General features: G+C 47.1%; 1 protein-coding gene across 1 annotated transcript in view; it reads right to left on the bottom strand.

Annotated features, from left to right (window-relative positions):
• Window positions 1–12,862, bottom strand: part of LOC139383799 (dynactin 1b) — a 109,926-nt gene that overhangs the window by 66,342 nt on the left and 30,722 nt on the right. The window contains exons 5-6 of the mRNA XM_071128370.1: window positions 11,537–11,587; window positions 3,798–3,815 (exon numbers count right to left, since the gene is read on the bottom strand). Of these exons, the coding sequence (XP_070984471.1) occupies window positions 3,798–3,815; window positions 11,537–11,587 (69 nt within the window). The remainder of the gene's footprint in view (window positions 1–3,797; window positions 3,816–11,536; window positions 11,588–12,862) is intronic.

Below are 12,862 nucleotides of genomic sequence, written 5' to 3'. Positions count from 1 at the left end.
AGAGTTAAAGACAGGAAGAGATAGGAGAGGAGAGGAAGAGACAGGAAGAGAGAGAAGAAAAAGCACCAACAGAAGGGTTAGTGGCATGCTGAAACCAGGTATAACATCAGTACAGTCAGATCAGCTGATGAGGACAAGACAGGAAGTCTGACAACCACATCACATGTTGTCTAAAGCATAACACTGCCGTTCATCACCTTCTGAGTGGTTCTACAAATGTCTCCACCGCAAGACAATTGAACAGGTTATAACAGGATGAACAGGTTATAGCAGGATGAACAGGCTATAGCAGGATGAACAGGTTATAGCAGGATGAACAGGTTATAGCAGGATGAACAGGTTATAGCAGGATGAACAGGTTATAGCAGGATGAACAGGTTATAGCAGGATGAATAGGTTATAGCATGATGAATAGGTTATAGCAGGATGACAGGACACCACACTGATTGTTTCCTTGGCGATTGTTCGCTGAGCTAGAGTGCCTCTTGTTCTAACATTCCTCCTGAAAGCCTCTGTGTCTGGCAGTTGGTCTCTGGCCACACATAGTTCAACCTCAGTGAGACAAAGAGACAGAGACTATCTGATAAATGACTGGTACCACCAGCGTCTTTCTGATAAATGACTGCATTGTGTCCGTAGGGGGAAACAACATGTATGCTACAGACAAGAGGGAGTGAACCGTAACCCTAACTCCTCTGACCCCACCGATGGGATTTAGTTAGATCACTACACTGGTAGAAAAAAGGGTTCCAAAAGGGTTCTTCGGATGTCACAATAGGAGAACCCTTTTTGGTTCCAGGTAGAACCCTTTTTGGTTCCAGGTAGAACCCTTTTTGGTTCCAGGTAGAACCCTTTTTGGTTCCAGGTAGAACCCTTTTTGGTTCCAGGTAGAACCCTTTTTGGTTCCAGGTAGAACCCTTTTTGGTTCCAGGTAGAAACACTCTGTTGAAAGGGATCCTCACGGAACCCAAAAGGGTTCTACCTGGAACCAAAAGAGTTCTACCTGGAACCAAAAGAGTTCTACCTGGAACCAAAAAGGGTTCTACCTGGAACCAAAAGAGTTCTACCTAGAACCAAAAGAGTTCTACCTGGAACCAAAAAGGGTTCTACCTGGAACCAAAAGAGTTCTACCTGGAACCAAAAAGGGTTCTACCTGGAACCAAAAGAGTTCTACCTAGAACCAAAAGAGTTCTACCTGTAACGAAAAAGGGTTCCTTCACAACAAGTTATCCTATAGCGACAGCCGTAGACCCCTTTTAAGTTGAACATGGCCCCTTTTTTCCCTAAGAGTGTAGTAGAATATGGGCAGCTGAGGAGCGTTGTCCTGCCGTCATCTGGGTCTGGAGGTAGATAGAATCCATCCTTCTTCAGGTTAACATGACTACATGTCATAGACTACGGGGCCAATGAACCCCCTTCTCTCTTTTTCCCCTAAGAGTGTAGTAGAATATGGGCAGCTGAGGAGCGTTGTCCTGCCGTCATCTGGGTCTGGAGGTAGATAGAATCCATCCTTCAGGTTAACATGACTACATGTCATAGACTACGGGGCCAATGAACCCTCTTCTCTCTTTTTTCCCTACGCTTTTGACCTGTCTGTGATACCGTGTCTTAGAGGATATGATGTCACAGCGAGGCAACGTCCTCCCTCTTTATATGAATAAGGACACAATGGCAGGAGATTCAAATGAAAGTGTGGGGCAATGTGGCTATATTTAAATAGAAACACTATAGTGGTCGCAAAAATAACAATTAAGAAATAACTCTCTCTCCATATTTATGGACTGGTATGTAGAACAGCTAGGTCTTATTATGGTATGTAAAACAGCTAGGTCTTATTATGGTATGTAGAACAGCTAGGTCTTATTATGGTATGTAAAACAACTCTTGTAAAACAGCTAGGTCTTATTATGGTATGTAAAACAGCTAGGTCTTATTATGGTATGTGAAACAGCTAGGTCTTATTATGGTATGTAAAACAACTCTTGTAAAACAGCTAGGTCTTTTTATGGTATGTAAAACAACTCTTGTAAAACAGCTAGGTCTTATTATGGTATGTAAAACAGCTAGGTCTTATTATGGACTGGTATGTAAAACAGCTAGGTCTTATTATAGTATGTAAAACAGCTCTTGTAAAACAGCTAGGTCTTATTATGGACTGGTATGTAGAACAGGTAGGTCTTATTATGGACTGGTATGTAAAACAGCTAGGTCTTATTATGGACTGGTATGTAGAACAGCTAGGTCTTATTATGGACGGGTATGTAAAACAGCTAGGTCTTATTATAGTATGTAAAACAGCTCTTGTAAAACAGCTAGGTCTTATTATGGACTGGTATGTAGAACAGCTAGGTCTTATTATGGACTGGTATGTAAAACAGCTAGGTCTTATTATGGACTGGTATGTAGAACAGCTAGGTCTTATTATGGACTGGTATGTAAAACAGCTAGGTCTTATTATGGACTGGTATGTAGAACAGCTAGGTCTTATTATGGACTGGTATGTAGAACAGCTAGGTCTTATTATGGACTGGTATGTAAAACAGCTAGGTCTTATTATGGTATGTAAAACAACTCTTGTAAAACAGCTAGGTCTTATTATGGTATTTAAAACAGCTAGGTCTTATTATGGACTGGTATGTAAAACAGCTAGGTCTTATTATAGTATGTAAAACAACTCTTGTAAAACAGCTAGGTCTTATTATGGACTGGTATGTAGAACAGCTAGGTCTTATTATGGACTGGTATGTAGAACAGCTAGGTCTTATTATAGTATGTAAAACAACTCTTGTAAAACAGCTAGGTCTTATTATGGACTGGTATGTAGAACAGCTAGGTCTTATTATGGACTGGTATGTAGAACAGCTAGGTCTTATTATGGTATGTAAAACAACTCTTGTAAAACAGCTAGGTCTTATTATGGACTGGTAAGTAAAACAGCTAGGTCTTATTATGGTATGTCAAATTGGTCTGTTATAAAACCGTTTGTAAGTCACTGGAAGTCCGTCTGAATTAGATGTAATGACTAAATGTAAACAGTGGAAGCCTGTATGATGTGTGAACTGTACCAGATAGGGGCATTACAGCAAGATAACAAGGCATCGGGGTTGAGGTCAATTCCATTTCAACTCTAGTCAATTCAGAAAGTTAACCAAATTGTAATTACACATTTTGCTCATTGAAAAGCATTGAGGCACTGAAATGTCAGTGTACTTCCTGAATAGACTGGCATTGATCCAAACACCCAATCAACCTGAACTAATTCATGAGCTGTTAACATATTCTAATGAGCTGTTAACATATTCCAATGCAGTGTTAACACATTCTAATGAGCTGGTAACATATTCTAATGAGCTGTTAACATATTCCAATGCAGTGTTAACACATTCTAATGAGCTGGTAACATATTCTAATGAGCTGTTAACATATTCCAATGCAGTGTTAACATATTCTAATGAGCTGTTAACATATTCCAATGCAGTGTTAACACATTCTAATGAGCTGTTAACACATTCTAATGAGCTGGTAACATATTATAATGAGCTGTTAACATATTCTAATGAGCTGTTAACACATTCTAATGAGCGGGTAACATATTATAATGAGCTGTTAACATAACCAAGGAGCTATATTCTACATAGGCAGATAATTATACAACAACAATATCAAACAGACACGTTTACATAATCCCCTAATGAAATGAGGTGTGGATTAAGCACCTATCTAGATCACAGCTTCGTTAACACAAATTGACCAACAACAACATCCCATAATAAACATCATCAGATGGTGCTCTGTACCTTCCTGGGGGCAGGAGTCTGTCTCATCATATTGGCAAGAGAAGAAGACACACACACGGTCACACACACACACACACGGTCACACACACACACACACACACACACACACACACACACACTAGGATGAGAGATACTCAGTTACACATTGTGAGAGCACACAGACAGACAGACAGACAGACAGACAGACAGACACAGACGGTCAGACGGCCAGTCAGTGAGCTAGGCAGACAGACAGCCAACAGACAGCAGGCAGTAGCAGCTCAGTTCAGCTCAGACAGGGAAGGAAGCTGTAGCCTGTGCAAATGGCTGCAGATCAGACTCCTTTTTGTTTCTTGCAGCCAGCCCCTCTATAAACGTTTCTGTTTAGTCCTTTCTCTTCCATCCGTGATACAGGGTTGGGTTGCCAGTCGTATAATCACAACGCTCGACTCTGCTCTGCAGGGTTGCCAGATTGTATAGTTTCCTTCCTCAGACCTTCCCTCTTCTCTGTCTGATTAATTATCTCTCTCTGATCTGGCATCCTACTGGGATGAAAAAGGCTAACGCTGTTCTGTTCACCATCCACCTCTCTGTTCTGTTCACACAGAGAAACCTCCCCTCTCCGGCTCTCTATCGCTCTCCTGCTCTGTGTCCCTCCTTTTCTCTCTCTCACTCACTCTCAATCTTCCCCTTGCTCTCTCCTGTACTCTGTCCCTCCCTTTTCTCTCTCTTTCTCTCTCCTGCTCTCTGTGTCTCTCTTTCTCTCTTCTCTTGTGTTCATGGTGATCTGCCAACCACTACCCTGCTCGTACATTACATCATTACTCTGCCCCCCTCCCAGACAGATGGACAGAGAAGTGGGAGGAGTGAGTTCGTGAGTGGGGGAAGGAGGAGAGAGGTGAAGAGCAGGAGAGGGAGATGGAGAGAGGGGAGGGAGGAGAGAGCTGGAGAGCAGGAGGAGGGAAGTGGAGAGAGGGGAGGGAGGAGAGAGCTGGAGAGCAGGAGGAGGGAGGTGGAGAGAGGGGAGGGAGGAGAGAGCTGGAGAGCAGGAGAAGGGAGGTGGAGAGAGGGGGGAGGAGAGAGCTGGAGAGAGGGGGAGGAGAGAGCTGGAGAGAGGGGAGGGAGGAGAGAGCTGGAGAGCAGGAGAAGGGAGGTGGAGAGAGGGGAGGGAGGAGAGAGCTGGAGAGCAGGAGAAGGGAGGTGGAGAGAGGGGGGAGGAGAGAGCTGGAGAGAGGGGGAGGAGCGATGTGGAGAGGGGAGGTAGGAGAGATGTGGAGAGAGGGGGAGAGAGGGGAGGTAGGAGAGATGTGGAGAGGGTAGGGTGGAGCGATGTGGAGAGGGGAGGGAGGAGCGATGTGGAGAGGGGAGGGAGGAGCGATGTGGAGAGGGGAGGTAGGAGAGATGTGGAGAGAGGGGGAGAGAGGGGAGGTAGGAGAGATGTGGAGAGGGTAGGGTGGAGCGATGTGGAGAGGGGAGGAAGAAGAAAGAGAAATAAAGACAAATAAAATTAGCAGAGGAAGGGTAGAGGAGGGGTAAGGTGATGTATTGAAGGGAGGGTAGAGGAGGGGTAAGGTGATGTATTGAAGGGAGGGTAGAGGAGGGGTAAGGTGATGTATTGAAGGGAGGGTAGAGGAGGGGTAAGGTGATGTATTGAAGGGAGGGTAGAGGAGGGGTAAGGTGATGTATTGAAGGGAGGGTAGAGGAGGGGTAAGGTGATGTATTGAAGGGAGGGTAGAGGAGGGGTAAGGTGATGTATTGAAGGGAGGGTAGAGGAGGGGTAAGGTGATGTATTGAAGGGAGGGTAGAGGAGGGGTAAGGTGATGTATTGAAGGGAGGGTAGAGGAGGGGTAAGGTGATGTATTGAAGGGAGGGTAGAGGAGGGGTAAGGTGATGTATTGAAGGGAGGGTAGAGGAGGGGTAAGGTGATGTATTGAAGGGAGGGTAGAGGAGGGGTAAGGTGATGTATTGAAGGGAGGGTAGAGGAGGGGTAAGGTGATGTATTGAAGGGAGGGTAGAGGAGGGGTAAGGTGATGTATTGAAGGGAGGGTAGAGGAGGGGTAAGGTGATGTATTGAAGGGAGGGTAGAGGAGGGGTAAGGTGATGTATTGAAGGGAGGGTAGAGGAGGGGTAAGGTGATGTATTGAAGGGAGGGTAGAGGAGGGGTAAGGTGATGTATTGAAGGGAGGGTAGAGGAGGGGTAAGGTGATGTATTGAAGGGAGGGTAGAGGAGGGGTAAGGTGATGTACTGAAGGGAGGGTAGAGGAGGGGTAAGGTGATGTATTGAAGGGAGGGTAGAGGAGGGGTAAGGTGATGTATTGAAGGGAGGGTAGAGGAGGGGTAAGGTGATGTATTGAAGGGAGGGTAGAGGAGGGGTAAGGTGATGTATTGAAGGGAGGGTAGAGGAGGGGTAAGGTGATGTATTGAAGGGAGGGTAGAGGAGGGGTAAGGTGATGTATTAAAGGGAGGGTAGAGGAGGGGTAAGGTGATGTATTGAAGGGAGGGTAGAGGAGGGGTAAGGTGATGTATTGAAGGGAGGGTAGAGGAGGGGTAAGGTGTTGTATTGATGGTAGGGTAGAGGAGGTGTAAGGTGATGTATTGAAGGGAGGGTAGAGGAGGGGTAAGGTGATGTATTGAAGGAAGGGTAGAGGAGGGGTAAGGTGATGTACTGAAGGGAGGGTAGAGGAGGGGTAAGGTGATGTTTTGAAGGGAGGGTAGAGGAGGGGTAAGGTGATGTATTGAAGGGAGGGTAGAGGAGGGGTAAGGTGATGTACTGAAGGGAGGGTAGAGGAGGGGTAAGGTGATGTATTGAAGGGAGGGTAGAGGAGGGGTAAGGTGATGTATTGAAGGGAGGGTAGAGGAGGGGTCATGTATTGAAGGGAGGGTAGAGGAGGGGTAAGGTGATGTATTGAAGGGAGGGTAGAGGAGGGGTGATGTATTGAAGGGAGGGTAGAGGAGGGGTAAGGTGATGTATTGAAGGGAGGGTAGAGGAGGGGTGATGTATTGAAGGGAGGGTAGAGGAGGGGTAAGGTGATGTATTGAAGGGAGGGTAGAGGAGGGGTAAGGTGATGTATTGAAGGGAGGGTAGAGGAGGGGTAAGGTGATGTATTGAAGGGAGGGTAGAGGAGGGGTAAGGTGATGTATTGAAGGGAGGGTAGAGGAGGGGTAAGGTGATGTATTGAAGGGAGGGTAGAGGAGGGGTAAGGTGATGTAATGAAGGGAGGGTAGAGGAGGGGTAAGGTGATGTATTGAAGGGAGGGTAGAGGAGGGGTGAGGTGATGTATTGAAGGGAGGGTAGAGGAGGGGTGAGGTGATGTACTGAAGGGAGGGTAGAGGAGGGGTAAGGTGATGTATTGAAGGGAGGGTAGAGGAGGGGTAAGGTGATGTATTGAAGGGAGGGTAGAGGAGGGGTAAGGTGATGTATTGAAGGGAGGGTAGAGGAGGGGTAAGGTGATGTATTGAAGGGAGGGTAGAGGAGGGGTAAGGTGATGTATTGAAGGGAGGGTAGAGGAGGGGTAAGGTGATGTATTGAAGGGAGGGTAGAGGAGGGGTAAGGTGATGTATTGAAGGGAGGGTAGAGGAGGGGTAAGGTGATGTATTGAAGGGAGGGTAGAGGAGGGGTAAGGTGATGTATTGAAGGGAGGGTAGAGGAGGGGTAAGGTGATGTATTGAAGGGAGGGTAGAGGAGGGGTAAGGTGATGTATTGAAGGGAGGGTAGAGGAGGGGTAAGGTGATGTATTGAAGGGAGGGTAGAGGAGGGGTAAGGTGATGTATTGAAGGGAGGGTAGAGGAGGGGTAAGGTGATGTATTGAAGGGAGGGTAGAGGAGGGGTAAGGTGATGTATTGAAGGGAGGGTAGAGGAGGGGTAAGGTGATGTATTGAAGGGAGGGTAGAGGAGGGGTAAGGTGATGTATTGAAGGGAGGGTAGAGGAGGGGTAAGGTGATGTATTGAAGGGAGGGTAGAGGAGGGGTGAGGTGATGTATTGAAGGGAGGGTAGAGGAGGGGTAAGGTGATGTACTGAAGGGAGGGTAGAGGAGGGGTAAGGTGATGTATTGAAGGGAGGGTAGAGGAGGGGTAAGGTGATGTATTGAAGGGAGGGTAGAGGAGGGGTAAGGTGATGTATTGAAGGGAGGGTAGAGGAGGGGTAAGGTGATGTATTGAAGGGAGGGTAGAGGAGGGGTAAGGTGATGTATTGAAGGGAGGGTAGAGGAGGGGTAAGGTGATGTATTGAAGGGAGGGTAGAGGAGGGGTAAGGTGATGTATTGAAGGGAGGGTAGAGGAGGGGTAAGGTGATGTATTGAAGGGAGGGTAGAGGAGGGGTAAGGTGATGTATTGAAGGGAGGGTAGAGGAGGGGTAAGGTGATGTATTGAAGGGAGGGTAGAGGAGGGGTAAGGTGATGTATTGAAGGGAGGGTAGAGGAGGGGTAAGGTGATGTATTGAAGGGAGGGTAGAGGAGGGGTAAGGTGATGTATTGAAGGGAGGGTAGAGGAGGGGTAAGGTGATGTATTGAAGGGAGGGTAGAGGAGGGGTAAGGTGATGTATTGAAGGGAGGGTAGAGGAGGGGTAAGGTGATGTATTGAAGGGAGGGTAGAGGAGGGGTAAGGTGATGTATTGAAGGGAGGGTAGAGGAGGGGTAAGGTGATGTATTGAAGGGAGGGTAGAGGAGGGGTAAGGTGATGTATTGAAGGGAGGGTAGAGGAGGGGTAAGGTGATGTATTGAAGGGAGGGTAGAGGAGGGGTAAGGTGATGTATTGAAGGGAGGGTAGAGGAGGGGTAAGGTGATGTATTGAAGGGAGGGTAGAGGAGGGGTAAGGTGATGTATTGAAGGGAGGGTAGAGGAGGGGTAAGGTGATGTATTGAAGGGAGGGTAGAGGAGGGGTAAGGTGATGTATTGAAGGGAGGGTAGAGGAGGGGTAAGGTGATGTATTGAAGGGAGGGTAGAGGAGGGGTAAGGTGATGTATTGAAGGGAGGGTAGAGGAGGGGTAAGGTGATGTATTGAAGGGAGGGTAGAGGAGGGGTAAGGTGATGTATTGAAGGGAGGGTAGAGGAGGGGTAAGGTGATGTATTGAATCAGGCTGGGGGATGGGATGGAGAGGGGGATGAATTAGGGGACAGACTGAGGGAGGAGAGAAGAGGTAGATGGAGGGATGGCCACAAGGAAGAGAGGGGGATGAATTAGGGGACAGACTGAGGGAGGAGAGAAGAGGTAGATGGAGAGATGATGTTACTGCTTTAAAAAAGCAGCAGGGTGAAATCACTGTCACTGTATCCGAGGTCAGTGACCCGGGCAGGATGGAGAGATACCCCACAGAGAGCCATACAGGTGTAGGATTACTGTCCTGACAGCCCCGGGACACTTAGCAGACAGAACACTGCTGACAGTGACAACAACTTGTACGTCCTCTACGCTTCAGAACACATCAACAAATAGAACCTTCTACGTCCCGGGTTCTAGTGTTCTATAGGGTCTCATGTAAACCTGCTGGTTAGGGACTCAGACAGACAGTGGCTTCAGACTCGTCCAGTAACGTACTAAGATGGCCACAGACTAGAGGGCTGTTTGGGAGAGCAATATGTAAACATCCAGACCAGAGGTCAAATGTTATTCAAATTCATTGCAAATACTTTAACCCGAACATGATTGTGTTTTCCTGGCGCAACGGAACCAATAGAATAGTCCCTAAACCAGGCTTCAGCAAAAGCTAAAAGTATTTGAGAGATTTCAAGTAGTATTTGAACCCATATCTGGACACCCAATAACATCGCTGCTGAGCACAAGAGCAGAGCAGGAAATCCATACTGTAGGGAGCTGGCATCTCTCTGAGCTGAGCTGGCATCTCTCTGAGCTGAGCTGGCATCTCCTCTCTCTATTTCTTTCTGAGCTGGCCTCTCCTCTCTCTCTCTCTGAGCTGGCCTCTCCTCTCTCTCTCTGAGCTGGGCTCTCCCCTCTCTCTCTCTGAGCTGGCCTCTCCTCTCTCTCTGAGCTGGCCTCTCCTCTCTCTCTGTCTCTCTGAGCTGGCCTCTCCCCACTCTCTCTCTGAGCTGGCCTCTCCTCTCTCTCTCTTTCTGAGCTGGCCTCTCCTCTCGCTCTCTCTCTCTTTCTGAGCTGGCCTCTCCTCTCGTTCTCTCTCTCTTTCTGAGCTGGCCTCTCCACTCTCTCTCTCTCTGAGCTGGCCTCTCCTCTCTCTCTCTCTCTGAGCTGGCCTCTCCTCTCTCTCTGAGCTGGCCTCTCCTCTCTCTATTTCTTTCTGAGCTGGCCTCTCCTCTCTCTCTGAGCTGGCCTCTCCTCTCTCTATTTCTTTCTGAGCTGGCCTCTCCTCTCTCTCTGAGCTGGCCTCTCCTCTCTCCCTCTCTCTCTCTTTCTGAGCTGGCCTCTCCTCTCTCTCTCTCCTTCTCTCTCGGAGCTGGCCTCTCCTCTCTTTGAGCTTGCCTCTCCTTTCACTCTCTCTCTCTCTCTCTCTCTCTCTGAAATGACCTCTTCTCTCTCCCTCTCTCGCTGAGCTGGCCTCTCCTCTCTGACCGGAGTCTCTGCGTGTGCCCAGAATGTCACCTTGTTCCCTATATAGTGCACTACTGACCAGCCCTTGCCTGCTCCCCTGGTCTAGATAGAGGTCATCTCAGCTACAACACTGCACCCTCTCACTACCTGACATTTATCATGACAGCCAACAGAAGCGTACCGCCCGTGTGTGTGTGTGTGTGTGTGTGTGTGTGTGTGTGTGTGTGTGTGTGTGTGTGTGTGTGTGTGTGTAGACAGCAGTACATCACTGAGTAGCACAGTACAGCCCCAGTTAACATGCTACTGGGTAAACAGCTTTAGTTAACATGCTACTGGGTAAACAGCTTCAGATAACATGCTACTGGGTAAACAGACCCAGTTAACATGCTACTGGGTAAACAGACCCAGTTAACATGCTACTGGGTAAACAGACCCAGTTAACATGCTACTGGGTAAACAGACCCAGTTAACATGCTACAGGGTAAACAGACCCAGTTAACATGCTACTGGGTAAACAGACCCAGTTAACATGCTACTGGGTAAACAGACCCAGTTAACATGCTACTGGGTAAACATATTTAGTTAACATGCTACTGGGTAAACATCTTTAGTTAACATGCTACTGGGTAAACATCTTTAGTTAACATGCTACTGGGTAAACAGACCCAGTTAACATGCTACTGGGTAAACATATTTAGTTAACATGCTACTGGGTAAACAGACCCAGTTAACATGCTACTGGGTAAACAGACCCAGTTAACATGCTACTGGGTAAACATATTTAGTTAACATGCTACTGGGTAAACAGACCCAGTTAACATGCTACTGGGTAAACAGCCCCAGTTAACATGCTACTGGGTAAACAGCCCCAGTTAACATGCTACTGGGTAAACAGACCCAGTTTACATGCTACTGGGTAAACAGCATCAAGTCCCGACATGACAGCTGACCACGTATGAACCAATGATCACGGAGGAGGGCGGAGAGGGACAGGGAAGAAGGATATGAGCCGTCACTCACAGGGATGAGCCGTCACTCACAGGGATGAGCCGTCACTCACAGGGATGAGCCGTCACTCACAGAAACATGCATGTACACAAAGACAGACAGGGAGAACAACGATGGATGGGAGACGGTCTGGGAGAGCTAGGGGTTATGGGGAAATGGAGTTGACGCCCTGTTGCCATGCAGCTAGGCCATTCAGAGCCACGGTTACGGTTACCATGGTTACCACATTATTATTATGACGACCGGCTGTTACCGAGGAGGTTCGAGAAGCGTGCACCACCTTTTTGGGCTTGGGTCCTCGCTGCTGTGTGGTCATAGGGAGTGGGTGGGGGAGGGGTGTAAAGGTGAGAGGTTAGAGGTCACAGAAGTTAAAAGGTTAGAGTTCATCGGTGACATCATTCTGGAGGTGGTGATGGGAAGTGTCAGTCAGTCAGTGCTCTACCGTGGATTGAACAGAGGTGAACATAAGGAAAATTTCTACACAGACACACACTGTTTATTGTAAATAACACGTCAATGGAAATGCTAAAAACTCAGGTTGCTCAGATCCCTGCTGTCCAGCGCCTTCAGAGTGTATTCAAGCCCTTTGTTATGACAAGCCTAATTAAGTTCATTTGCTCAACAAATCACATAATCAGTTGCATGGATTCACTCTGTTTATTAACAGGATTTTTTTGAATGTCTACCTCATCTCTGTACCCCGACACATACAATTATCTGTAAGATCCCTCAGTCGAGCAGTGAATTTTCAAACACAGATTCAACCACAAAGACCAGGGAGGTTTTTCAATGCCTCGCAAAGAAGGGCACCTGTTGGAAGATGGGTAAAAAAAAACAGACATTGAATATCCCTTTGAACATGGTGAAGTTATGAATTACCCTTTGGCTGGTGTATGAATACACCCAGTCACTACAAAGATACAGGCGTCCTTCCCAACTCAGTTGCCGGATAGGAAGGAAACTGCTCAGGGATTTCACCATCAGACCAATGGTGACTTTAAAACAGTTACAGTTTAATGGCTGTGATGGGAGAACACTGAGGATGGATCAGTTACTTCACAATACTAACCTAATTGACCGAGTGAAAAGAAGGAAACCTGCACAGAATAAAAACCATTTCAAAAGAGAGAAGGAAGAAGAAGAAGAGGAGGAGCAGGAGGGAGGAGATGTTTTGGTGAAGAGGAAGAGCAGGGGGGGGGGGGGGGGTTGGTGAAGAGGAGGAGCAGGAGGGAGGAGGTGTTCTGGGTAATTCAGATTGAGGACCTTACAACTGATGAATTTGTTTGTTCTTGTTTTCATTCTGATTGCATTTTTGATTTGATTTGTTTGTTTGTGTAATTTCAGTAGTTCAGGGCTCACGATGACTTCGGAAAAGTATTCAGACCCTTTGACCTTTTTCCACATTTTGTTCTATTCTTATTCATAAAGCGAAAACAGCTTTTTAGATATTTCAACATGTTTATTAAAAAATTTAAAAAACAGAAATACCTTATTCACATAAGTATTCAGACCCTTTGCTATGAGACTCTAAATTGAGCTCAGGCGCACCCTGTTTCCATTGATCATCCTTGAGATGTTT

This window comes from Oncorhynchus clarkii, chromosome 25 (genome assembly GCF_045791955.1).
Source record: "Oncorhynchus clarkii lewisi isolate Uvic-CL-2024 chromosome 25, UVic_Ocla_1.0, whole genome shotgun sequence".
NCBI classification, from domain to species: Eukaryota; Metazoa; Chordata; class Actinopteri; order Salmoniformes; family Salmonidae; genus Oncorhynchus; species Oncorhynchus clarkii.
The sequence above is the reverse complement of the archived record's forward strand: the minus strand, read 5'-3'. Positions and strand labels throughout refer to the sequence as shown.